Source organism: Cloeon dipterum, chromosome X (assembly GCF_949628265.1).
Source record: "Cloeon dipterum chromosome X, ieCloDipt1.1, whole genome shotgun sequence".
Taxonomy (NCBI): Eukaryota; Metazoa; Arthropoda; class Insecta; order Ephemeroptera; family Baetidae; genus Cloeon; species Cloeon dipterum.
This window is the reverse complement of record NC_088790.1, coordinates 19,031,532-19,059,518: the sequence shown is the minus strand read 5'-3', so window position 1 is coordinate 19,059,518 and position 27,987 is coordinate 19,031,532. Positions and strand designations below refer to the sequence as shown.

At 38.1% G+C, this 27,987-nt stretch overlaps 3 protein-coding genes across 5 annotated transcripts in view; 2 read left to right on the top strand and 1 right to left on the bottom strand.

Moving 5' to 3' along the window:
- The window catches only part of LOC135945163 (uncharacterized), a 65,532-nt gene extending 47,548 nt beyond the window's left edge, over positions 1–17,984 (top strand). Inside the window, exons 4-10 of one of the 3 annotated variants that reach the window (XR_010575409.1) lie at positions 12,053–12,551; positions 12,605–12,762; positions 12,825–13,048; positions 14,565–15,530; positions 15,662–15,989; positions 16,960–17,055; positions 17,108–17,984. Coding sequence is in view for 2 of the 3 variants with exons in the window: in XM_065492632.1 (XP_065348704.1) it covers positions 12,908–13,048; positions 14,565–14,789 (366 nt within the window). In the remaining variant the exon portion in view is untranslated. Of the gene's footprint in view, positions 1–8,475; positions 8,617–11,196; positions 12,552–12,604; positions 12,763–12,824; positions 13,049–14,564; positions 15,531–15,661; positions 15,990–16,959; positions 17,056–17,107 lie in introns of those variants that run through there. The other 2 variants (XM_065492632.1, XM_065492633.1) reach the window with 2 other exon arrangements.
- LOC135945372 (G-protein coupled receptor Mth2-like) lies at positions 6,708–11,237 on the bottom strand (the record flags this gene model as incomplete). The annotated part of the gene is made up of 8 exons (XM_065493006.1): positions 6,708–7,069; positions 7,124–7,286; positions 7,696–7,817; positions 8,299–8,357; positions 8,418–8,605; positions 9,062–9,140; positions 10,576–10,892; positions 10,945–11,237. Coding segments are annotated over 8 exons (1,422 nt in total), but the record flags the coding sequence as incomplete, so codon positions are not given.
- Positions 17,985–18,431: 447 nt separating the features above from the next.
- Mcm5 (Minichromosome maintenance 5) lies at positions 18,432–26,011 on the top strand. Its single transcript, XM_065492629.1, has 13 exons — positions 18,432–18,571; positions 18,918–19,069; positions 19,137–19,263; positions 19,317–19,618; positions 19,804–19,959; positions 20,078–20,162; positions 20,487–20,927; positions 21,477–21,617; positions 21,764–21,940; positions 22,245–22,360; positions 22,421–22,549; positions 22,797–22,939; positions 25,708–26,011. The coding sequence occupies exons 2-13, from the start codon at positions 18,921–18,923 to the stop codon at positions 25,935–25,937; spliced, it is 2,196 nt and encodes a 731-aa protein (XP_065348701.1). The 5' UTR covers positions 18,432–18,571; positions 18,918–18,920; the 3' UTR covers positions 25,938–26,011.
- The last annotated feature ends 1,976 nt before the right edge of the window (positions 26,012–27,987 follow it).

Here is a 27,987-nt window from a genome sequence, read left to right as displayed (position 1 = left end):
TTAAAAATCAGAAAAATATGCCACTGGTTTCACCAAAGACTAAAAATTCTAGCACTAGTCGAATTTTTCCAAATTTTCTGGCGCTTTTTTTTGCGCAAAAAACCAGTGGTGCATTTTTGTGCATTGTAACCCTGGAGACGAGTCCAATTATGGGAAGTTTATGCAATTCTGATGGTTTAAAAGAACCCCCCAAAATTTGGGGTCGCAAAAATAATGAAATTTGAAAAATTGCAATTTTTACGAGTTTAGAAGTGGAAAAATCAATCACGAAGAAATAATTTGCATAGATCGCCTTAATCACGGGACATCTTTTGAACACATTTTATAAACTTCAAAATCGTATATAAAAAACAATTTTTTTTTAAATTAAATAAACATAAAAATATTCGTATTTTCGAGAAACATTATATGCGTGAATTTGCGGTAAAAACAGAAAATTGCAAAACCTAGAGGAGTTTTCTCAGAATTGCAAAAACTGCAATTTTCCATAAAAACCAACAGCATTGCAAAAAACTTTATTTTAGTTTTTTTTTTCTAAATTTGAATACTTTTTAAGGATATTTAAGTTTGTAGATGTGTATCTTTTTCCGTTTGGTACATATAAAGGGAATATAATAAATTAGCAAATATATATCAACAGATATACAAATAAAAAAAAACTTAAGATTATATCAAAAGGGAAAGATAGTAACGTGTTTTCCTGAAGTGTCGCCCTTTCTCACATGATTTATATATGTATTTGACTTGTGATAACATTAATGTATTATGACAAAGTGTGAGAATAAATAATAATAATTAAAAGATTCAAATAATTATCATTCAAAATTGTAAGGTGTTTTTGAATATGATTTTATTGATTTTGAAATATAGAAAATGTGTTTAAAGTTGTTTCGTGACAAATGTGAACTTTGGAGAAAATTTCATAGCGATGATTTTGTTTTGTAGAAATTCCACTTACAAACTCGTACAAATTGGAATTTTTCACAATTTTGTAACATTTGCAACTCCAAAACTCTTGTTTTAACCATCAGAATTTTAAAAATTGTACATTGTTGAGCTCGTCTTGACCAGTTGAAGGGTTTAGGGGTGCGTATGATTAACCGATAAGTTGCCATATTAAACCCACTTTAAAAACATAGTAATTTATAAGCTTTGGCTTTTTGTACTAATTTTGCACTTGATTTAAAAAATTATTTTGTTCTCTTTTCAAATAAGTGACGGGGTAGTAATTAAGAAAGAGTTTTGGATAATTTAAAGTATTTTTAAGCCCAAAGGAAGCATACTAAAATATTTTTTATCGAAATTATAGCAATATGGTTGAAAGGGGATGTGGGTAATCACCCCGTAAATACTTTAGCTGCTTAGGGAAGGTCGAGACGAGTCTAACGGTGGGAAATTTTTGCAATTCTGATGGTTAAAACTCGAGATTTTGGAGTTTAAATTGTTGGATCAACACAAAAATCACTATATTTTTTGACTTTCCGAATTTTGCACACTCGAAATCTCGGGTTTTAACCATTAAAATTGCTAATATTAACACCGTTGGACTAATCTCCACCTCCCCTGACCAGCTAATGGGCTTAGAGGTGCTTTCCTTCCATCCCTAATTGTAAGTAGTGGTAATACAAAAAAACCTTCAAAAAGAGTAAAAACTCAAAACTAATGTATTAATTTGTGTTTTTACTTTTATAAAATATTTGTCAGTATTAATTTTAAAATAAGGGACGTAGTGGTAGTTAAGAAGTAGTGTTGGGTAATTTAAACTATGTTAAAGCCCAGAGGAAGCATGCTAAAATATTTTTTTTTTCAAAATTAAAGCAATGGGGTTAAAAGGGAATGAGGGTTATTACCCCCTAAACACTTTGGCTGGTTAGTGCAGGTTGGGTCAAGTCTAACGGTGGGTAGTTTATGCATTGCTGATGGTTAGCACCCGAGATTTAGAGTTGCAAAGAACCTGAAAAATCGAAAATGTGTGGTATTTTTTTTTTTTTTTGAAAATTTGGAAGAATTTTTCAAAACCGAATATAAAATAACACTGAAATTTTCAGTCTGGGTATTTGTGTACCCAGATCGCGGGGCGCACAACGAGACGTGCTATTTTAAGGAATTGAGTTAATCAAGTGTCGGCGGGCGGCCAGTCCTGCGGCCGGTCTGGTGGCCGGCCCGGCGGCCCACTTGGGCCGCGGCCCACCGGGGCATTGCCCGATTCGCCCGATGGGCTATCCGGGCCTGAATGCAAGTGAATCTTATTATTTAATCAAATAGACTGAACTCTTTCTGTCTAAAAGTATCAGCCCAGTTTATTTACAAATATTATTTCAATAATCTCTCTGCCACTGCAATGATTGGAATTTTCGGAATTCTCTGTTTCTTTCAGCTCACAGCCGATGATGAGGCGCCATGTTGGCTTAAGACAGAACAGCTTGATGAACGCTCGTGAACGGTTGTTGCTGGATCTTCATGGTTTGGACCAAGGAGAGCAAGTGTTAGCTTCGCTCAAGCTTCCAGCGAGCAAGTTTAAGACATGCTAATGCATCCTCTTGACTGCAGTGACCGCCAGCTGAGATAAAGGTAAATTTTAAATACTGTACAACATCTCGAAGCTTGTACACACCTTTATTTTGAATTTCCCAGCTCAGAAAGCTTTTGGCCAGTTTGCTGAGAGATGGTCGATGTGCTGATTTTGTGTCTTGCACAAAATTTAAACTCGTGTCCACAACATTTCTGTGGATCAACTAAGAATTGAATCGAATGATTATTTTGTGTTAATTATTGTTAAAACAACGTAAATCAGTTTAAATTTTTTCAGTTTTTCCTAACTAACTCTCAATGAGAGATGTTTTGAAGGCTATTCGCACAATATTATCTATTCTGATCAGGTGGACGGTAAGCTATATATATTCTTTATTATCACGTGAAATTGGCAGCAGTTATTAACTTGCTAATGGAACTAGCTTATCAAATTAATAACGGTTTTAAAGACTTTTTAAATAAAATATCTTTTCCGACGATTGGTTGAACCGATTTTGGTTTTCAGCACGTCAAAAGAAAGCATGAATGATCATGCAGTACCTAGATTGAGTCTGAAATCACAGCGGAAGTGCCTTTAAACAAAATTTTTAAGAAAATCTATGGTTGCGCCATCTGTTGGCGTCTTAAAAACAGGGTTTATGCAAGTGATCAATTCATTATTTTTCAAATTATTTGAAAATTATTATTTTTAGCTGATAATCAGCTCATTGGTTTGTTGTTATTGCATTCCTGATATCTCAATAATTGCTGCCTTAAATGAAGAGGTGGTTAATTTAGAGACTGGGCTGGGAGGCGAACCGGCGCAAACTCGCCACTTGCTGGTTTTAGCACCTTTTTAGTGGCTCTCGGTGAGCTCATGGCCAGATGAGGATATTTTTTCTAATTTTACCTTCAATGCAATCAGATCGTTGTTAAGACTGTGGCCAATAAGGATAGAGTCTTCGTGGAAAATGCTCAATAAGTCTGTTTGGACTTGTTTGAGGCTGACAGTAGGCCCATCGTTTAATATCTTGGCATCGATCCCGCTGAACCTGCAGCAAAAGCAATTTTGTCTAACTAATTGAAAAGCACACTTAACTAATGCACTTACTCTGTCGCATAGTGTACAATTGGTGATACTGGCTTCACCAAAGTCTCATATACTACTTTTCCGTTTTCATCTAGTACTGTAACTTTTGTACACTCTAATGCATCGATCCTCAGTCCAGCACATCTCACAATCAAGAGCATACACTTTGTGTGGGCACCACTGCCCTGTTCGGTTGACACAAAACCACTATTGTGGTCAATGTGCGGATTTTTTGAGACATGATTTGCTGCTGTACACCCTGTCCTGTCGTGTTTATCCTTGCTGCAGCATAGGTACCTTTCTACGCCAGAAGGATCAACAAGATTAAACGATTAACCTTGAAAAATCGTGAGATATTATTTACTACCTGTAGTGCATTTTTTGGTATGAATTAAGCACTCAAATTTATTATCTGGCGAACGGTAGCTTTTGTGACATATATTTGGCATCTTCTATCTCCTTGCTTAGGAGGTCCAAGGTAAATATATAGTACCGGATGTCTTCGCTGATTGTAGCCATGCCGGGTAACCTGCCTGGCCTCGGGTATCCATTTTCCTTTAACTCATCCTCGCTGAGCACCAACTTGCTTAATCCATCGTAAAACTTATTCGCCAGCACTATAGAAATTGTTGATTTTATTAATTTTTTTTTATTTTCCTCTGCAGCAGTTAGCTCATTCATATTTTATAGTCACTCCTGCCCTGTTAACATAAATAATGTGGTGCTGGTGCTCAATGGCGCGCGTGTCTGATATCGCGAACTCCCCCCACACCAACTTCCGTTCGCGGCGTTCGCCGACCATTGTTCGAGCTGACGCCAACAATAGCTAACGCGTGTGATTCGATAAGGTGCCGGCAATTAGCACTATACATGTTAGAGTTCTATGCACGCGTCGAAAGTGAATACACGAGTACTTGAAACACACAGTGTTTTTCTTTATCGACATCATTCCCTCTGCTACTAAACTAAGTCGCATGAACTGCACACCCTGAATTTTTTTCTCTTAAGTTTTTACTTTTTTAGAACCTCTGCACAGCACTTCCCGTGGGTTATGAGCTCACTGGGTCCAAAGAACCAAGCCTCCCCGCACCGAGGTCTTAAATTGAAATATCAGACATTTGTCCATAAAGCCGCAAAAACTGGCGGCTGTGGCTGGCTCAAAATTTGAGCGAAAGAAGCGGCTCGGCTCGGCTCGCTTAGACCTCTACTCCCATTGCTTTGACACTCCTAAAAATGCTTTTACAAAGTGAGCTAACGGGCTGGAATAAATTCAAGGGACAATTTGAACATAATATATGCAGCAGTACACCCCCAAATTGCTTGTGTGTTTATTTTTTCATATCGATCATCCCTTTAGAAAAACAGGATGGACTGACCGATAGAAAATTTTTAATTGTAAATCGCTGTTTTATATGATGAAAAAATCTGTGAAAAATGGTCTGTTTGTCCCAAAACCAAATACGTACCAGGACAGGTATATATAATGCATTGTGGTTGGTTAACAAATTCGTAAAAAATATCAAAAATATTTTCGGCAAAGTTGCGTATTTATGATTACTCTTCCCGTTGAGCCAGTAAAAAGGAAGACTGGATAGGTTATGCGCGAAATCTCAACTACTTTTGAAGAGATTCATGGCCTCAACATCAGAGAGACCTCTGCCTGATGGTGCTCTCACCCCCAATTTAACTTTCAATAAATTCAATAACATGAATTTGGCTCGCATTGTTAAGGCATTCTCAGGAGTGTCAAAGCAATGGGAGGTATTTGAGCAGTTGGGAGATCTAATACTGGCTACCCAAATGTCAGAGATGGCAAAAAATGGTTAGTTTAGTGACTCGAAAATGCTCAAATTGCTCAACGGGCTGGGAGGCGCACCGGCGCCGACTCGCTACTTGCTGCTTTGCACCTTTCCATTTTCCAACATGCGTGATTTGGCTTCACGGGATGAATGTCTAGCGTTTCAATGCAGTCCTCGGTGCGGAGGCAAGTGTCCCTTGAGTGGGCTGGGTCCCTGTGCGGCCTGGTGCGCCCATGTTATCCGTTCGCGGTGTTATTGGGACCCGGGTTTAAGCATTCGTGCTAGTGCAGTGCGTGCCCTTCCCGGTCCTCGGACAGGGATAAAAAGAGGAAAAAAATGAGTGATTGCATTGATTTAGATCTTTTTGTCAGATATGTTAGTCTCTAATTAACGCTAACAAAGCTAATTCTGATAGAGGGAACAAATTAGAACTGAGAAACCATACGATAGGAAATGCAAAAATGTAAGTTATGCGCAAAGATAGTTGCAGGACTAACAAAATTATACGGACAATTGGAAATGAGTTGGTAAACAACCTACCGGCGAGTTGGCTAAAGAGGCGATCGCGACGTTTGCTGTTATCTTTACCATGAGCTAGAGAGGTCAACTCACTGAGGTAGAGAAAGCGGATAGTTGGGCGCTGAAAGTCGAATTTTTTTAAAACAAGTGATTATATTTGTGGTGACTTTTGTTTCTAAATAGATAAATAAAAACCATAGATTAAATACGGATGATTTGAAAAAAAAATGGAATGAACTGCTCCATTTTAGGTCTTTTCAAGTTGCTGAGAAGATTTCCAAAATTTTGATTCTGAATATACATATATTATTCTAGTCAAGCTGCGTATACTGATAATGGAGGCTCAAATTTTTAACTGCTGGATGTCTTTTCTATCTGTCAGATCAAATTTCTCTTGGATCATCACTCTGCACAACATAAAATTGAGGCTTGCATACATTCAGGACTCTTTAAAAAGAAATCGCTCGATTTTTGTTGCATTATTTAGCAGTAAATGATAAACAAACCTTCATCCTCGTTGATTTGCAGAGATATTTAATTAACACTCGACCAGTTTTGGAGAATCTAATCAAACCCTATTTCATTAGATTAATAGTTAAAATTAATAATGTTTAATGTTGTACAAAAATCTGGATTAACTGAAACATATGTGTCGAGTTTCAATGATGTATCTCTGGTATAAACGAGGATAAAGTTTTGGTATTAATTATTCATTTTATACTGATAAAGTGCTTTCAAGACCTTTTTAATTTTACGTTCTAGAAAGAGAGAAAGTGAAAATCAATAAATAACTTTTCAATATTGCACCCATTTGATAGATTTTTTTTTATTAAATTAACAACAAAATTTGAACATTTTAAACACCAACCTGCGGGACCTATTGTACAACAAAATCTAAATTAAAAAATAATTGAATTTTTCAAGTATGAATTAGGCGAAAATATTTAGATTACATTATTTCAAAATTTTCATCCGATGGTTTCTCTCCACTGCCTCCAGTTGACTGCGTTGCACTTTCATTTTCTTTCAGTTTTGAGGACTCAAATTGCCGTCTTTGGCAACACAGCAACTTCATTGCGGCAGAGAATCTTAAGATTCTGCTGTGAATAGTTTTAACAACGGGGTACTGCTGTTTCATGGAGATCCACACCTGTGGATTTTCCTAAAGTTTAGAAACCAAAAGTGCAGCATTTTAAGCTTATACCTTTCTCTTGCAGCAGAAAACGATAAAAACGAGTACGGCCCTCAAAGCGATAGCTATATTAGATGCATACCAGTAGTACGCAAATAAATAATTCACCCAAGAAACGAATTCCGAAATGTATGTGAGACCCATCAAAAGGGAGAGTTTCGCAAAGAGCTTCAGCCTAAAAATGTTGAAAACGATTTATTTGAAATTAGGTAGCATATGAAGGAAAATATGTTCTGATTTATGAGAGCTCTGATTACAAAGGGTTGTGTGCTTGAGGATAGGGATGAATGAAAAATCGAGAATTCAATATCAAGGAGACGAAAAACGGTTAGAATAATATACGAATGACAATTAAAATAACAGCGGAATTACCAACCACCTCATTATATCTGTAAAATTTAAATTTATTACCATCTAATTTCAATTAAGTGAGATTCATGCTTTCATATTTTATATGGTTATGTTAAATCATTATATATTTTAAGCTCTCTGTTAGTCATTAGCAATATAAAATGAATAATTTATTCCCTGGTGAGATAGTTAAACAGTAAATATTTAAAAAAAACTCAGTGATAACTTATTACCTTTCCATATCAAATTTCAAAGATTCTTTAGCCGTGTTCGCGCTGTTCTCCGTCTTAAGAATACTCGCGTTTTCTTTTCTAAATGAAATTATTTTAGCCAGAGTTATAACGAACATAATAATGTTGAATATAATTAAAACCAGGCTTCATCCTCGTTGTCAAATTAAAGAGAAATTCGTCTTCTTTATTTCTCGACCAGTTTCGACGTCACCAAGTACGTCCTAATCATGAGTTACAATTACAATCAAATAACAAACAATACAATAATGTCACATCTAAAATCATATAAATTCCATACAATTTTTAAAAACACCCACCTATTCATGAGGCACTTGAGGCAAGCTCCAAAGACCAAATGTAACAAATTCTAAGCCACCCCTTTGTTAAATAACACGCACATCTCACAGGTGGTAGGGAACCTTTTTGTTTGTTATTTGATTGTAATTGTAACTCATGATTAGGACGTACTTGGTGACGTCGAAACTGGTCGAGAAATAAAGAAGACGAATTTCTCTTTAATTTGACAACGAGGATGAAGCCTGGTTTTAATTATATTCAACATGAAAACAACCTCGAGTGGTCGCACTTTTCGAACATAATAATGTTCAAAGTCAAAACAATTCCCATAGGCAGCGAAGAATAAACTGCACGACCCACAGGCGCTGCAAAAAAATTAAAACTTTCTTTATTTTCAGGGTGATCTTTTTGGCTGATGTACACACATCTAAACCAGCAGGCAGCTTCGTCCAAATCTGGCCACACGATCCAGTATGGAAGGTCGTCCTCGGACGCGAACTGCACCCACGCCATGAAACCTGAAACAAGTGCAGGCACCCCCAGAGCATATAACGCGTACAGCGGAAAACTGCTTGTTGAGAGAGACAGGCCACTCAGCATCGAGTTCCATGATCTGAAAAATTCGTAGGTAGCTCTTATTCAGGGATTTAAGTTGATCTCTGGGCTTAATATCTTTCCAATATTTATCATAGTAATTATTATTCATAAAAAATATTTTTCAGTAAATCAACGTAACCATTGATAAACAAATAATTTTGTATTTTGTTGAGCAAGATTTGAAAATTAATGCCAGTGAAGTTTTACTTACTTTGAAATGATTACAAAAAGAAAACTACATATTTTCTGACTGCAAAAAATCAGCCCCCAAAAAGCCAATTAATTTTATCAGCGAATCCAATATGGTTAAATCTAGCATTAAAATAACAGGAAGGGAGCACAAATGTCATAACTATCATTTTCTCCATCCAAACCGATTTATTTAAACCTTAAAATATTTTTATCATTTTATTGGGGTCCAAAATTCGTTTGTGGTGCTTCAGTGCTGTATTTTTGAGAAGCATTAATTTACCTGAAAGTTGCGTAAATTATAATTGCCCTCACGTTGAGCCAATAAAAAGCAGAGAGTAGGAAGAAATGTGTGAAAACTCCTGAAAAGATAAATATTTTTGAGACATTCGCATAGCTTTAATTAAAACAAAGATCAGCAGCCAAAATTTGTGGGATCAGGACCTAACATTCTTGATTGAATTGATATAATGTGACTCAAAGTTTTTGCTAACTCATATTATGCAACGATCAAGATGAACACATCTCGTGAGCTATCGCAGTCCCAATGGGGGTATGGGGTATTATGACAAGAACCCTTGCAATCACAGGTGCGCTCGGCTTCAATGCTCACGTGTGAAGCGAGTTTTACTTTTGTACCCTCCTTGCACGAAAAGCGATGCTCTACCCCTAAAATATTTATGTACTCTCAACAACTATAGCAGCGCTCGCGAGTTCTCTCATATTTTCAGAAGGCTTTAACAAGTGAAAATATAAAAAATACTCTAGCAATACCTAAATCAAGTACAGGAAAGTAGGGGAGAGAATATTGAAATATTGTAATCATTCTCCATTTACCAATGAATTTGCCTATGAGTGCAATAGATCATTTCCAATGACCAATTATTCCACTAAAAACTTCAAATTTTGTTCATATAGGTAACAAACTTTTGATGAGTCATAGCAGCTGGCGGTACAGATTGAAACATTTGACTTTGATTTTATAAATTTAATTAGAACGAATGGCTCTACTCGAATAAAATCAGAATGGTCAGCTAATAGAGAACAATATAAGAGGACAAGGGCAGAAGTTACAGCCTCGAGAATGGTACAAGGGAATTCATATTAATTTTCGAATTGGAAATAGCCGAATTTACCCTTTGATAATAAGCTTTTCATGACAAAGGAGGAAATTTTTGAGCTTGTAAATATTTGTGAGAAAATGTTAAATCTCAGGAAGGGTGAGCTACGGGGTTGACAAGGTTTCGCATCCTCTTTTCGATTTTATTTAGAAATAATTAAGGCTGCACAACATGCACCTTTATGCTCCCAGATGGTAAAAAAAATTATGATCACACTGTACTCGCAGGGTGTCCCAGAGCGTCAATATTCCTGCAACACGCTCTTGCTTTATTGTGAAGGGGATAGTTCCATCCTTCAGGTAGAAAAAGCGGGTAAAAATATGAGGGCTCTACTGCTATACAAAGCCAACTAAACTATGCAATTGTGCGGACTCCGCGTTTAAAATAAAATCAACGATACAGCCAATGATCTCATCTGACAAAAAAGCAGTATCGAGTTTGGTGGGTGTTAATGGGCCCTTTGTGCAGCAATATTTTCTGAGCCTGTCGAACAAATTTATAATTCGAGATGTTTCACTGTCTCTACTGGTCATATTGTAGTCTTTTCAAACGAAATATCTTTTCTACGAGCTAGCCCCCTCATCCCCTCGTGTTATTTTGTCAGGGACCTCCATCTACCCGCGTTTGAATAATTCTTTTGTCGCAGTGTCCTGTGTCGCACAATTTACTTAATTACCTAAGATGGTGCAGGTATTTCCATCGTCAGCCCAGGCCAATGGGCGGAAGGCCATTGTAAGATAGGCACCCAGCATACAAGCGCAGTGGGCGATCAGGCTAAGCCCCTTGATACCCTGTCGAAGGTCTTTGACCGCGACGTGAATAACAAGGGTAAAAAGAGTAAAGGCTGCTCCGATTCCAGCCAACACGCTTTGTGTGTAGGCTTCGTCAAAGGAGACGACGAATTCACTTGGATCACAATACATGGCCACTGTTTTTGGTTTCCCCTTCACGTCTGCCTCGCCGAGACAATAATTCCAGCGACTGGCTGTGTATCTTAAATCGCTTTAATGACAACGGGATTTAATTAAAATAAATATTCTCATACTTAGACGACGTCAATATGCCCCTCGAGTCGATTTTGAACTTCTCAATTTGCTTTGGCCTCCTCGTCTTTCCGTAGTTTTTGTGAACTGAGTGAAAGCAGCTAGATGTAAACTCGTAAATAGTAAAATAACGGAAGAAAAAGGGTTTAACGTTGTTCTTTGAGAGATCCAAGTCTTCCGCTTTGTATGGATTCCATGCTGTATTTGTTTCGTTGCTGCATATCCCAAGAAATGATCTTGCTGATGCTCTACATATATAGAGTATTAATATAAGAAAAATTATTTTATTGGGAGTTTAATAATTTCAATTTAGATATTTATAGTGTTTCCAACCATGATTCACTTTGGAAGTAAAAATAGATATATTTACTTGCAGAGTAGACCTCAAATAATTAAATAAATAAATTTCACATTATGTTGTTGTAAAAGGAGAGAAAAAATATTTTTTAAGCATAAAATTGGCCCACAATTGAAGGAGTGATTTTTTTGCTTTTTATCCCTGTCCGAGGACCGGGAAGGGCGCGCACTGCACTAGCACGAATGCTGAAACCCGAGTCCCAATAACACCGCGAACGGATAACATGGGTGCACCAGGCCGCACAGGGACCCAGCCCACTCAAGGGCCACTTGCCTCCGCACCGAGGACTGCATTGAAACGCTAGACATTCGTCGCGTGAAGCCAAATCTCGCATGCTGGAAAGGTGCAAACCAGCAAGTAGCGAGTCGGCGCCGGTGCGCCTCCCAGCCCGTTGAGCAATTTGAGCAATTCGAGTCACTAAACTAACCACTAACATATTGCCTTCTCTATAATAATATTGCCTTCTCTGTGTATGCTAATGCTAATGGACAATACAAGAAAGAAAAAAGAAACAAAGATCTCATAAAAGCTTTTTCAACAAGTCCCCCAAAATATTTTTATTGAACTCAAGAACCTAAATAAACATTTTTGCTACATATTAAAATCAATAAATTTATAAATCCATTGACAGTGTGGCCCTGTGTAAAAAACTATTTTATTTCTATAACGTTAAGAAAAAATTATTTTCTTAACGTTTCTAATCTTTATATAATTACTGATGACTATGTTTAACAAAAAACTTAATTTTTCAGAATTGAATTAGGATATATCTAGCTTGCAGCAAAGAACAATCAGATAAGTATTTATATCCCAGGTATTGTGTTGCTTTGTTTAAAAGTTATCTTTCCTCGTGTTTTCAGATTATCCAACCTGCATTCAGTTTCAAACCCTGGCTTTACCTATAATTAGAAAATTATTGAAAACTGAGGTTGTGCAAAACTGTTAAAAATTAAAAAAACCTCTTTACTTATTTTTTTGTTAATTCGTTTTTTTTGCAACCCTGAAATTTGTGGAATTCTTGCGCATTCTGTAAAAGTTGGCAGAAAATATATGGTTGAATTTAGCAGCGAAAAATTATCTCTAGATAAAAAGGCAACTGACAAGTATGATCGATATTTTAATTCTTTTGTCCTTCAAATTTCAGATCCACTGGCTCAGTATTTTCAACAGTTTCATGATGGTCATTCCCTTGTTGGCCTGGTGAGAACGCTGAGGAAAGACTACGCAAGATACAGCAAAGATGAAGAAATGGTGAGCGTTGAATGACACGCACTCAATCAAACTAATCAGCTTTTTTACGACAGGATCGCGATTTTGGATTTCGGCGACGAGTACGTTTGGAAGCAGGTTCACGGTGATGTGTTCAGGACCGCCTCGCAGCCCTGACAGGAACGGGCCATCAGGTCGTCACGGTTTCCTTCTGCGTCATAATCTTCGCCATTCTGAGAGAGCTCTACACCGAGTAATTATACGGCGCAATCAATAATGAGATAATAATTAAAACACCGCCTTTTTCCCCCGCAGACGAGGCTCTCTGCTGATGAGCACGGCCATCTTTGTTCACGCTGCGACCTGTACGCCTGGAGCAAGGTGTGGATTGCTGTCCGATGGCCTTCCTGCTGCCGGCGACGGTGTGCGGAACCGCTGTCCTCATCAACTTCATCACCTTTTACTACCACGCCATTCAGTTTGGCACCATGGTGGCTGTGACCTGCATCTGCCTGTTTGTCATCCTGCCGCTGACCCTGGTGGGTACCGTGCTCGGACGCAACCTCCCGCCCATAGGGCTCCAAAATTTGAATTTTGCGTCTTTCAGGCCTCTTTGACGCCCTCTCCGCTTAAATTCAACATTTAATTTTACAGTCTGCGCCTGAAAAAATGTTTCACACGCGAAACTAAGCATTCACGACGCTTCTTTGCGAACCACCCGACACAATTGCATTTATCTGAGTCGGATATCAACTACCCTTGTCAGGGTTTTACCTGACGATATTACGATCGCATTAATAATTGTTCAGCACCGATATGTAATTTACGTTAACTTTCGGGCGCCCACAGGGGAGAGCGGAGGGAGAGACTCAGGTATCAATAAAGGCAACGCAAGCGCCTCCCCCTCGTGAGCACACGACCCGCTCGCACCCAGGCATTCGCTCTCCTGACGGCACACGAGCAAGAGGGTAACACTCTCGCTCCCCCGCTCGTCCCTCTGGGTAGCCACGCTGTGTACTGTCGCCGCTAACTACAATAAACTGGTATGGTATAGTAACTGGGCATTTTCCCTTCTTGTCCACCCTGCACCCTTTAAAGTCTACTTTGGCCACAGAAGAAAAGGCTCTGACCTCGTGATAGGAGAAGGCGCGCCGGCAGGGCCGACTGCACCCATTCGGCGGCCCTGCCCCGCGTCGCTGACATGTGGAGGCACACCGGCGAGATGACCCGTAAAAAGTATTTGTCAGCCCTCACGAGCGAAGAGTTTTTTTTCTGTTGCCCAAGTGCCTCAACTCAAACAAACAGGCAAACCATCTGCCAACACGTATTAGGAAAAAATTTCATAATTACTAAAAGAATTTTCCGTCACAAAATATCCAAAATATTAGCCTCTGCGTAACAAAAAAGAAAACGCGGGTTTTGTTGTAAAAATTTCCTAGTTAGCAGCGCGTTTTTTTATATATTTACCTGGCGTGCGACAGTAAATTTTACTTGATGCTCTCAGAAAGACTGGAAATTTCCAGCAAAACCAGAAACTGGAAGCTTGTTTTTACAATATTCGCAAAGACCTAAAATATTTCTAACAATAAGCACAAAGGCTGTACAGAACCCCTCCCGCGTGAGAAGCTGCTAAGCCCATCATAAATTGCCGCGCCCTGTCAAACCTAACTCAAAGCTGACAATAAACAATAGTTTATGAATTCCTTTCACCTCTCTCAAATAGGCGATTCATAAACCAAACTTTGTTGGGTTAAACATTGTTAAGAACACGTTTTAACGAAATCCTTGACTTTTTGTGCCATGGATGGTCCAATAAGGGAGAGTTCTACCGTTTCACAAAATGACAACGAAATGTTGTCGACATGTATTCGACAAGTATTCACAGGGCGGTTATAATAATTTATATTTAAAAAAATGTCCGCGTGGAGATGTGAATAGTTTGTTTCACTTTGCTAGGAATAAAAAAATAATAATTTGATATGCGAACTCCGAAAAATTACCCCATAAATATTTAATCATTCAAATTAAAATAAAGATCCATTTTTTTGTTTACAGCTTAACAGCATGATCCGCTTGCGCCCGTTGGCACAGCTGCTCGCCAACCCTGAGCGAGCTCACGAGACCCCCGGGGGAGACCGGTTCCTCCTAAATAACATGAAACTGCAGGCCGCGCTGGAGGTGGAACTCCTTAGGAGGCTGAAGCGCGCGGAGATGGAGTCCCTGAGGACGCAGAAGCGCGCGGAGATTCTGCGAGCGCGGAGGAAATTAGTGTATACATAGAGCTCCTCATCACGCCGCAGGTTGGATAGCTCCTGAATAATGTACAAAGTTTGTTTATATTTGTAAATATATTTGTAAATAAATTTGTAATTATATATATTTGTATATAATATGCTCAAAGAAATTAAGATTGTTTTAATCCTTCCTTAAATCCTTAAATTATAAAAAATGAACAATTTAAAACAGAAGTTGCTCATTAGACAAAATTTAATCAAATAGCGAAAATAATTTTGAAAATGAAGGTGCCATCTATATTTTTAATCGCGTAGACCAAAAGGAATTTCAAATTTCGTCACTTATTTCTTCAGGTCTCATTTATTTCATCCACCGGGTGCAATTTTAAGGTAAATTGTACGCCTATTGAGCAAGAGCAGCAAACCTTGTCTTGCTATTGCGACATTTTTGCGAGTGTGTGAGTCTGTGAATAGGTGCTGGGTGCTTCTTTTCCCCCAAATTCACGTCTTTGATTCCGCGCGTCCTGCCCAGTAACGCCATCTGCCAGTCTATTTCCTGTTTCTACTTTAGCCACGCCCAGCCACGCCCACCCGTTGTTTCTGTTTACAAACTTCAGCAGATCGGCTAGCCGCGGCAAACAATCACATCATCAGAACGAAAATTAATCTTTTTTTTAGGTTTAAAGTGAATTCACCAATCACCAATCGCGTTCAGTTGATGGAATGAAAAATTCTGGATAAATTCTTCGTGCAGAAAGAAAACAAACCTTCGTAGGAGCTTAAAAATGTAAAGCCCGCTCTCTCAAATTTAATAACTTTCATGCATTTTCCACACCTGCGTCACGATCAGGGACGATCCATTCTTTTAAACCTGTCCCTGCAGGTTAATATACCAGACACGTCTTTTATTTTTTGCAGAAAGCAAAAAGAGCAAGCGAGAGGCGCAGTCCAGACAGAGACGATGAGCGGCGCCGAGATCGAGAGAGGAGAGACAGGGAAGAAGCCTCAACCAGCAGGGCAAGAAGGATACAGTTCGCCACCTGAGAAGCGACAGTACATCATTTGGACGCACAAGAAGTTTGACATTGGATTGTCTACGTCAAATTGACCTCCGAGAACAAAGTTGGGCTGGACCTGAATGCCAAAATTCCTTTCACCTATATACGAAGTCAATTTAAATAGGCGACTGAGTACGAGGACCGATTCGACAAGTACTTGGGCCCTATATAACTTCTTCCAGCACAGAGTAAGTTCAATAAAATCCAAAGACTTTACAGGGCTAAAAAAGCTTGAAGCCAAAAATGAATTTTATATATCAATGCTTCGGAAGGTGAACGGGGCACGCTCACCATTAAAAAAATATTCTTCAGTCAAGTCTTTATGCAAAAAATGTGTCAGACTATTGGTGGATATTTCAATTGCCAGGTTTTTAACCGAAAATGGGTGTAATCTATTACTGCAAGTAGCAGTGATTTTGTTATCGATGAGTGCACTGTCGCAAAACATTTAATCAAATTTGTGGAAATGTTTTCAATAATTTCAGAGCGACATTTTAGATAAATATCAGTTCTAAAATGGGTCAGGGCTGCCTTTCTTGCTTACCACCCGGGTTTGTCACCACTGGTTTTTAACGGGTTTTGCCAATCAATTTTTACCAATTTCTTGAGCTAAAAATGCAAGAAATTAATTTATTCTAAATCTAATATTTGCGGTCGGAGTGGCCAAAATTTCCTCTGGAGTGCAGATTTTATTCTTTTAAATTGCCATTTGCTGCCTCAATTTCTCCAAAAATGTATCTCTGACAATTTTTCAAGTCGAGGTATAATAATTACCAAGATAGACCGGATACAACTGTGGACTGCTGTGGATTTGCTTTTAAATTTATTGCTTATAGCCGGTTTACTAGGATCCTATTTTAAGGGTGCTGATTGGGTGCGTAGTTCTCTGAATCTATTTTGTTGATATCATAATCAACTTCTTGCAGGCAAAATATTACGAAGTGGGTGTAGCACTATCTACTTCTTGCAGTAAAATTTATTTTTTCATGTCAATTTTCAATTATGGAAAAGTTACAGTTTCTGCCGGGTTACACATTTCGCCAGTTACCATAAGAACCCTATATAAATTTAGGGGTGGCGAAAACTAACTTTGCGGCGAAAACTATAATTTTTCCATAATCAACCATTCATTGCATTTAAATTAAATATTATCCTCAGGACATCGGCCTGGAGTACAACTGATATTTGCAGTAAGTTCAGACCTTGGAGAGTGACCCTGAGTTCAGGGAAAAAGCTGAAGTGGCTGACATCAGGGTATATTTTAAAGGAAAAAAACAAGTCCTGTTAAACTGTGTTTTCTTCATAGACGGGAAAATCGCGTCTGAACTAGAGTTTGTGAACCACAACATCCGATCCAAGTTGGGACGAACTCAAGAGAACTGAGATGGAGAGATTGCGTCATTTGGCCATCAAAGAATACGAGCTGAAGCAGGCGGAGAAGTAGGACAAAATGAAAGGACCCAACGCACGGAGATTGGAGATGGGGATAAAAACGAAATCGGCCACGAAAATAAAGCTGCCTCACCATCTGGACCACATCAACCCTCACAGATTTAAAATCGAGGATCTAAGGAAACACTCAATGTTCAAGGACGGCGCCGCAACCACATATTCCAAAAATATATGACGAGAGTTACTTTTATTAAATATGGCTATGTTTGCCTTTACTTCTGTTGTTATAAGTTGAAAATCATTCGTTTGCAACGTAGTGTATAAAAATATTACAATTATTTATTTTTAAACCCGTTTTTGAAAATGAAATGGAAATTTCGACAAAAGCAAGATTTTCCAGAAGGAGTCCTTAAACAAACTAAAAAATTTTAAAGCCGTCTAATTGAAAACCTATTCAGCACCAAAAATTGTTATGAAAAATTCGACTACGCTGCGAATTTAGAATGTCTAATCTTATGATCTTCAATACAAATGTCTGATATTCTGTAAAAGCGCAAAAAAAGGGTTTTCGCGATGCAGTGTATTTTCTTGAAAAATGCGGGTTATTTTGAACCCTCTCTGCTATCTTCTGTAGAGTTCAATGCTTGCAAGAGCATTACACAGTATGAATGGCAGCCTCCCTTCTTTATATTGCTCTGAACATATGTTTCTTGAATCACTCAAAAGCGGCAAAGTTGTAATAATGAGAAATAAATTCGTTAAATATTCAAAATTTGCCTGACGCTTGACAACACGCATTATTTCTTGGTATAGATTTCGATTCCCTCTAGAGTGTCCATCGGGAGTATCTTTTTGTCCCGAGTTTACCTTTTCCTGAATATAATTTCCAGGTTTGGCCCAGTCCCAGGACAATGTTCTAATTATTTTCCATATTTTTTATATATATTTTATAATTATAATGCATACATTGCACACAATATTAATGGAATGGAAATATTGGAATAATAATAATATATGACAACCTGAAACTAAAATTTTATTTAACATAAAGATTCTTTAGCAAATTATATCGTGACGAAGAAAAAGTCATTGAATTATATAGTAATTATTGGTTTCGTAAATTATTTGTATTGCCTATCTCACAAGTCACAATACGTGTGGGCGTGGCTTGATTCGCGCCAAAAGTTTGCCACTTACTTATGCTTGAGTCTGCGCCAGGTTTGCGTTTGCGCTCTCTGCACCATTATGCCTGTTGTGTTTTCTTCCCGCCAAATTTACACCGCTCAGCTTCCTTATTAATCACCTCAGCTCTCAAGATCATCTCGCTCAAGTTACAGTTTACTTTCTTTTCTGATCCTTTCGTGATAAATCTAGCAAGGTAAGCCACTTATATCCATCTTTAACTGCATTAAGACTTAGCAACTTTTAAAATTGGGCGTTTGCAAAGAGAAATAAATACATAATTATTATGTATGATACATAGAAATACATATTTATGTAGTTTAGTTGCGATATTTGTTTGGCATTTTAAAGAGACCATCGCCGCCTTTGAAAAGCATTCAATAAATTCTTAATTACATACATGTATACAATATAAAAATTTGGTCGCAAAAGTCTCTAACCCCTATTAAACAGCATTGAACACACCACAACATATGTATCGTTTGTCGTTTGTATTATTGCATTATTACGTGCATGTACGTCATATAAATTATGAATTGCAGAGGATGGAAGGTTTTGACGATGCTGGAGTGTTCTTCTCGGAAGACATGCGAGATGACAAGGATAAACCACTTTCGCAAACCAGGCAGGCCATCAAGCAGAAAATTAAGGATTTTCTCCGCAAATTTGATGATGGAGAGTGCCTCAAATACAGGTGTGTATGATAAATTTAGGAAATCTTTGCTGGTGGAGAGTCACACACAACCTTATTTGCTTCACAGGGAGCGACTTAAGCGAAATTACAATATTGGGCAGTACTATCTGGAAGTCAATTTGGAGGACCTGGCTAGTATGGATGAAAATCTGGCTGACAAGTTTTATAAGGAACCAACAGAACACCATCCTCTCGTAATTAGTGTCTACTAATCTATATTTAAAATTGTTAATCGATCAAAAAACAGTTTGAAGAAGCAGCCAAGGAGGTGGCTGGAGAAATCACTGCCCCTCGTCCTGAAGGAGAGGAGGAGGTCCAGGACATTCAGGTCATAATCCAGTCAGATGCGAATGTCACGTCCATGCGCGGCTTGCAGTCTGACTATGTTTCCCGGCTTGTCAAAATTCCTGGCATTGTCATCGCAACTTCGGGTATCAGGGCAAAGGCCACCAAGATGTCCATCCAATGTCGTGGCTGCCAGAGCGTCATTCCCAACCTGTCAGTGAAGCCTGGTCTGGAGGGCTTCATTTTACCACGAAAGTGTAACCAGTAAGTTCTTCAAGTTTAATTTTTCAATTACAGCCAGTGCCACTTAAAAAAAATATGCTTTGCCATTTCAATTATGCTTTGAAATCTGAATTGGCACTTGCTCTTAGCACTTGGCTGTTTATTCATCAATTTTTTCTACATAACTGCTTTACTTTGACCACAAACAAATGAAATTTAATCTTCAGAGAGCAGACTGGTCCTACCAAGTGCCCCTTGGATCCTTTCTTCATCGTTCCTGACAACTGCACTTGCGTCAACTTTCAAATCATCAAATTGCAGGAACTCTCCGAGTCTATTCCTCAAGGAGAAGTTGCCAGACACATGAAGCTGTACTGCGAAAAGTAAGAATGTGAACCTAATTCTTCATGTATTGTCCTACAAATTTTTTCAAAGCTTTGTCCGGAGTTTTTGCAACCAAGGATTATTTGAAGGCTTTATTAATTTTTGCAAAATTTCTAGGTATTTGTGCGACAAAGTTGTTCCTGGAAATAGAGTGGTCGTGACAGGAATTTTCTGCATTAAAAAAGTCAACATTGGAAGCAAGGTATGAATTAATTGCTTCACCTTTCTTAGTGCTCTGGCTGCTAATCAAACCATTCAGAGCAAGTTATGTATTATTGAAGAACATATTTTGACGATGGTGACGTTGATTGGTATAATTAATGAATCGTGCCACAGAAAAAAGAGCTCTACTGTCATTACTCCAGAGTTGTGTTATCGCGATCCAACTGTAATGCTAAGTCTGGTCTTGGACTTATGGTTAAGACTACATAAATTGATAACTTTGACTTTGATTTTCTTTTCATTGGAACCTTTTTTGTACGTGGTAGTCAGTCATTTAAATTTTAGGATTTCCCTCTCTTTGCAGGAACAAAGGGGCGAGAAGCAGACGGTTGGAGTGCGTGCGCCTTACATCCGCGTGCTGGGAATCAGTGCCGATTCTTATGATGCTGGGGTGAGCTCCAGCGGTCCACCCATCACTGGTGAGGAGGAGGATTCCTTCCGCAGACTTGCAGCTGCGCCCAACGTCTACGAGCGGATTGCCAAGAGCATTGCACCCAGCATTTTTGGCGCTGAGGACATGAAAAAGGCCATTGCGTGCCTATTGGTTGGCGGCTCTCGCAAGCGAATGAACGACGGCCTTACTAGAAGAGGCGATATCAACGTGCTCATGCTTGGTGACCCAGGCACGGCCAAATCTCAGCTGCTCAAATTCGCTGAAAAGGTGGCTCCAATTGGGGTGTATACATCTGGGAAAGGCTCTTCTGCTGCTGGTCTCACAGCATCAATCAATCGTGACCCTCAAAACGTAAGATCCACGTTTAAACTTAAACACCCTTCAAATATTATGATTTTCTGCCAATATGAGTTTAGATGTCTATTACGAGAGTTAATCTTAGATTTTAACTGTTATAAATATATTTATACTTATCATCAAAGAATGGATTTCCCCTATAATTACATGTCAATTATGTTAGGAAGTAGATTTTTTAATCCCTCTTTGAAGATTGATGGCACTATTTACTATCACACTTTATTATTTATTCTCACACTTTTGCAATAGAGTATTGTTAGGAGCCACTGCCTTCAAGTTCTCATCAAATAAACTCGTTCAACTTATTGTGAATGCAAAAGCTGTGATACTCAAAATCCTCAGAGCACCGCCTGAAATATTTAGATTATTCGGTGTTAGCAGATATGTTTTGTAGTTAGAGAAGTAGAGAAACCTTTGGAGCCCATGCAAATTTTTTACGTTCACTTCTCTTGCCGAATATTTTAAAAATAAATGGGAATTTGCATTTAATATGAAATTATTTCGATGAAGGCTATTGTTTCATCTCCAATTCTTTTTTTGTAGCGCAATTTTGTTATGGAAGGAGGTGCCATGGTTCTCGCTGATGGTGGAGTCGTCTGCATTGACGAGTTTGACAAAATGAAAGAAGATGATCGCGTGGCTATTCACGAAGCAATGGAGCAGCAGACCATTTCAATCGCCAAGGTAATCCATTCGCAGTATAAAACCTGGGGATTTCATTCAGATAATGTGTGTTGTTCAAATGACTTGAAATCAGCTGACAAGACTGCCCCATTTGAATGGTGACTACTATGTGGACTGTTTTGCTCACCTATGTGATTTGTGTTTAGGCTGGGATCACGACAACGCTGAACTCAAGGTGCTCTGTCCTGGCTGCGGCAAATTCAATTTACGGCCGCTGGGACGAAACCAAAGGAGAAGAAAACATTGACTTCATGCCCACAATTTTGTCACGTTTTGACATGATTTTCATTGTGAAAGACGAACACAGCCAGCAGAGGGACATGGTACGTTTCACCTTGATTTCTTCTCAATTTGTTTTCTAAAGAGAATAAACTCAAAATAGATGTCATTGTTATATTAATAATATGCTAGGATTAAGAGTTTAAATTTTGCGCTGTCCAGCTGTTCATTTTGGGATTGGGCGTCAAATATTATCTCTGTCTCATGGCAATTTTTGATGGTCATTATTTGATATAGTAAAGAATCCTGATCTGATAGACTGATGAATGGGTGTTAGTTGCTCTTTTGATACTCATTAAAATTGCTTAGAATCTGAAATTAATCTAACTGCATTTAAAACTGTTCTAGACTCTAGCGAAACACGTAATGGGTGTTCACATGAACGCTAGGCACACTGAAGTTGAGACTGCTGACGGAGAGATGTCTTTGAATTTCATCAAAAAGTTCATTCACTATTGCAGAACGTAAGCATCATACACCCTCAACCTCACAATGAAGTTGATTATTGAAATTTACCTCTTCAGCACCTGCGGTCCACGCCTATCAGAAGCTGCAGGAGAGAAATTGAGGAATCGATATGTGGTTATGCGAAATGGTACTAAAGAGCATGAGATGGAGACTGAGAAAAGAATGAGCATCCCCATCACTGTCAGGTAGCCTTTTGAAATTCCCTTCCTGCTGAGAAATTTAGTTTTAATCATGGTCAGTAGATTGTTTATAAAATAAGCGGAAGCCTTGGTGTAATCTGTGACTTAAAAAATCTGTTATTTCTATTGTTCCGAATACTGCACTCATTGCTTGATAATAACCTGAAATTTCTTGCAGTAAATAAACTAAGTGGTAAAATTGGAACCTCATCTCATCAGCAAAGCTTTATGTTCATGTATTATATGTTTGCAGACAACTTGAGGCCATCGTCCGAATTTCTGAAGCTTTGGCCAAGATGCAACTGCAGCCCTTTGCCACTGAGTCGCATATAGCAGAAGCTCTGCGTCTGTTCCAGGTGTCCACTTTGAATGCTGCCATGTCTGGAAGCTTAGCAGGTAAATTTCATCTCTGCAGATCTGAAAACTATCTACATTGCTTAGTATGTGTTTTGAAGTTGTGCTTAGTATCATAGTATCTACAGCTAAAGCGTTGAAAATTAAATATTTTTGAAGCTGAAGTGAAACAAAAATACTGTCTTCTCCACGCATGCTAATGCACAAAACAAGAAAGAAATGAAGATCATAGTAGCTTTTTCAACAAGTCCCCCAAATATATATCAGGGTAGCCGAGGTGCTGGTCATTCTGGTGGCCTGTAATGATAATAGTTGAGGTGCTCCCATTGCCGCTCTACCCTTGTTACTTATCTGGTGAGCTATGTTGAATCTTGGCCATCCTTTTATTCGCTTCCTGACTCCAACACAGGTGCATTTTTAGAGCCTCTCCACAAGTGGCCTCCTTGCTCCCTGCATACCAAGGCAATAAATTTCTATAGTTTCACTTTGGAAGCAGTTTTAATACACCAGTTGTATAAACCCTTAGTGCTTGAAGCCACCAACAGATGGCCCTACCCTATACTTAATAAATTTATTTTTAAGGCCCTTCCGCTATGATTTCAGACTCAAGTCTGCCACTGTGAATTCTGAATTAAATATGCTTTTTTTGAAATGCTGAAAACCAAAAGAAATCATATCAAGTGAAGAATGCACAGTGGCAGGATCGAGTCTGAATCTGAAATCGCAGCGGAAGTGCCTTAAAATTACATTTTTAAGAAAGTATACGGTGGGGCCACCTGTTGGCGGATTCAAACAAAAAGAGGTTATGCAACTGCTGTATTGGAACAGTTTAAACTCAACCCTTCACATCCAAAAGGGGAAACAAAGTTTAATTAAGCAAGCTGAGCACCTCAGCAGTCTCTCCTGATAACAAAGGGTACCACTTTGCACCAATCGCTGCTCCAGTTAGTCCAGTTCATTGATCACAATCTGTCTCCCCGTACGGAGGTCTCTTTATCGAGTCGCCAGGCAAATTGTCCTTAAACCCGCTGGAAAATTGCGAAAACAAACTATAGTGGAGAGTCTGCGCCGGTGGTCAGTGTGCTTCCCAGTCTGTTGAGCTATCAAATCATTTTGAGCTACGTAATCAGCTACCTTGTGCCATCTTTGACTCTGATTGTTAGCCACTAGTAGATTCTCTTAAAGCTTAAATATCTCTCATTTCTGTGACTACATAAATTAGTAGTCCACCACCAACTGTAATGACATTTTAAGTGTTACAAGATTATTTAACGTGTATTTATTGTGTAATCTGATAAGCTTAGTCCAAAAGAACAGTTTACCAAATTTCCACAAACTTATTACAATTTAGCTCTTGATACAGGCCATTGAAAATAATTTAGCTGGGATTGCGATTTTAAAAAATTGTTTATTTTTATGATGATCGAAGACTTTCTTTCTGAAGTTATTTAGAGCTAAAATTTTTAAGCATGGTAGTTAACTAAATATCTTTAATGTAGTCAAAGTTACAAATAATTAATGTAATAATCTTGTTACTGCCTTGAATGTTTTCAAACTGTTGAAATTCGATGGCAGGATCTTGTGAAATTTATCTGCCATGCTTTGTCATTAAGACTGGGCAATTTAGACATGACAATTTTTTTCTGAGGTTCAAACCGTCGCGGTGCAATTATCTGAGCACAAATCATGAAATGTTAAGCCTTTCGACCCTCATGTTTGAGTGATTTTAAGTAAGTGGAGCGTCTAGAACAGTTAATATCCGTCTAAATTGGCTTAAATCGTCATATAAATGCAAAACTTAGTTACGCCTCAGGAATTTTTCTCAAACGCAGTTTCACTTTTACTGCTCAAGTTATTTTAATTAGTTTTTTTTAAATGTGTTTTCACTTGCAAATGTAGGTTTTGTTGCTGATTTCAGATATGTTGAAAAACAGTCAAGTGTGTTATTTTTAGGTTTCATTACACAGATCTCGGAGTCATCGTATTGATTTAAGACGAAATAAGTTTCAGTTATTAATTTACCAATCTTGTATGACTGAGGATAATTTGCGATTTGTTTTCTTTGTTATAATTTTTCCAGGTTAAGACGTCAAAACAATAAAATACTATTTATATTTGGTAACATTAGAGTTAAAATTTTATCAGTTAGTGCATTTGATAAATTTCTCCTTGAGAAAATTACAAAACTAAGTAAATATGAGCAAACAAAGTATTTTCCCAGGGGCGAGATGCAAAATTTTAAAGATAAAAACGCGTTAGATGTCTCTCAAACCTGTCTAAACCTACTTAGATTAAAACTTAAATTCAGAGCCCATATTATCAACTATCTGTTCCTTAAGCTGTTCTCCAGTCATGTTTCCTACACTGTATTTATTAAATTAAGATAATTGGTTTTTTAATTAAAAAAAACTATTTTTTCCATTTGGAAGTCTTTTAACCCCCGTGCATGCACTTTTTTGCATCAAAATATTTTTTACACCAAATAGCACTCTGAGCATTAGAATCGCTTCATCTCACCAATTAATATAATCACTGTTAACTGAATTTGAACTACTTCTATCAATTTCTTGAAAGCAAATTGTAAAGAAGACCCCATCCTTGTGGATTGATGATTTTTCTGCCAATTAATGTTGCATAATAATAAACTGTCAGTCTTTTACTTAGATCAGAAATATTGATGAGATATTCCTTTGTTACTTAGGAAAGCAAGCATAGAATTTTTTTCTGGAAAAATCTTAAGCCTCGCACTGCATGTCTTTGTTGGAATAATTATTTCGCTTAAACCCCCTTTTTTCTTGTTTTATTTTCAGGCGTGGAAGGATTCACTACACAGGAAGACCACGAGACCATCGTAATGATTGAGCAGCAGCTGAAGAAGCGTTTCCCGATTGGATGCCAAGTGTCAGAAGCGAATGTAATCGCTGATTTTGCAAAGCAAAAGTATGCGGAGAGGACCATCTACAAAGTGATTCACACCATGATCAGAAGAGGAGAATTGCAGTACCGTCTGCAGCGCAAAATGCTCTACAGAGTTAAGTGAGTTGCACTTCTATTATCATCATGCTTCGCAATTATTTGTAAATTATTTAAAATAAACTTTGAATTCGTTCTTAACGCCAGCCTCGTTTTTTGAACTAAAACCCTCGTTCGCTTGCAAAAATATGCAACAGCTCCGGTTTCATTCACCGCCTTAATTAATTACTAAAAGATGAACTTGACAAGCAGCTGGAGAGAATTAATTTTTTCTCATCTGATGCTATGCCAGAAATTATATAATCGGGGAATGGTTGTGAATCCAGCCGCCGCCGCCAGCAAAATGCTCCTGGAGCGTAATAATTTTGCCGCTTGTCTCAGACAAGCGAGTCTTTCTTGGCCGCAAGCCATTGTCTTTCTTTCCATCGCAGTTTCGCTGACTCGGTTTTAACGTTAGGTTACAAAGCAACATCTTCCCGCGCATGCATTTCAGTATGGTTCGTGATAATTTTAATAAGAACGGTAGCAAAGGTCGAAATTAATGATCTTATGCAATGATGACGCAATGTAGAATACTATCTATCAAGAGCAAATTGAAAATATCTCTGCTTAAATCGTCACCGGGATTTACTGTGAGAAAAATAGCCAAATTAATCGAAATTAAATCAAAATTCATAGTTCTGAGATTATTTGTCAAACGCTAAGGTGCAATCTTTGTTCCATAGAATCCACACACGTAGCTACATTTTTCCATAAACCGTATTTTCGTATTATCATGCTATCAAGTATTTCGTTCGCATCGATTCATGCAGACGGAAATGAGAAACTTGCATCAAATAGATTTAAAACATGCAGCGCGATCTCCGGAATATTTTAAACGTGGGTCTATGCTACCTCAATCGATATATTATTTCATGATAATATGAAATTTGCACTATAAGAAGACATTCCTGATGATGATATCGCTTAGCTTCTCACAATGTGATCCAACGGCTCGGTTTAATCTAACTTGTGGTCATTAAAAAGGAGGTGCGGAGCCTTCATATTTTGAAAATTAATATAGCTTTGCATACACAAAGCAATGCTAATAAAGAAATATAAATAGTAAAGTAATTACCTCTAAAAACATTTTGTCATGTGGTTCGACCCGAATCTGATTCCAGTATAGATTGAAACTTCGAAGTCAGCGCAATATTTATTGGTGGCTTAAATTACACCAATCAGCAAGGTCATGCGAGACACCCTTGTCCCATCAGTCCCATGTCATAGTAATAAGAGGTCATGACGACAAAGGCAACAACAACGGCCACTCTATAGTTGAAAATTACTGTGCACCTTGCTCATAATTTTTTGCTCTCTTAATTGGTTTTCAGGTTCAATTAATGTGCCAGAAGGTCAACCCGTAATTCCTTCCCATGTTCTTAATGAAATTTTAGAACTTGATCTTCTCAGAAAAGTTGTATTTTCGCGCGAAAAGAACCAAGTTTTCGTCAATATTGTGACATAATATGCATTACTTTTGTACTGATTGCGTCTTTTGGATCGTAAACACAAACTCTTGACATTCGTACCGGAATCCAAAGAGCTCTTTGTTTCCCACATTCAGACGCCATCTTGGATCTGCGCAGTGGGAACCAATTTTATCGCACATTTGGCTCCCGCTGGGGCGGATGACGGCACTACTTGAAACACTGGACAATACTATCCTTGTGCCCAGCGTTGCCATTTTCTTTCAAGGTTGCGTTGCGTATAATTCATTTCATAAGCGGTTCATCGGCAGATAATCTATAATATCGTCCTGGTCCCGGCAAAATTGCAAGAAAAGGTCAACAATCAATTCGACAGTGAAAATTTGGGTGTTTGTTGAACGTTGCGCAATTTTGTCGGGACCAGGACGATATAATTTGTAACGCTTTCCTTTACTTATGTCATTTTTTATTTTTATCGAAAGATGCGTTGGTTAAGAATATTCAATTTGGGCAAACCATTTTCATTATTTTTTTTCGTAACAGTCTATGTTGAAATGTTTAAAACGTGTTTAGTTTAAGTATTAGAAAATGTACATAATTAAGTCGCAATAATATGTGTATAATAATAGAGATTGAGAGGGATTGAAA

Excerpts from the sequence above, each read along its gene's own strand:
- Mcm5 (XM_065492629.1), top strand. The coding sequence starts at position 18,921 with ATGGAAGGTTTTGACGATGCTGGAGTGTTCTTCTCGGAAGACATGCGA. Across the intron at positions 20,163-20,486 it reads AAGTCAACATTGGAAGCAAG|GAACAAAGGGGCGAGAAGCA; the intron begins GTATGAATTAAT and ends CTCTCTTTGCAG. Across the intron at positions 21,941-22,244 it reads ACAGCCAGCAGAGGGACATG|ACTCTAGCGAAACACGTAAT; the intron begins GTACGTTTCACC and ends AAACTGTTCTAG.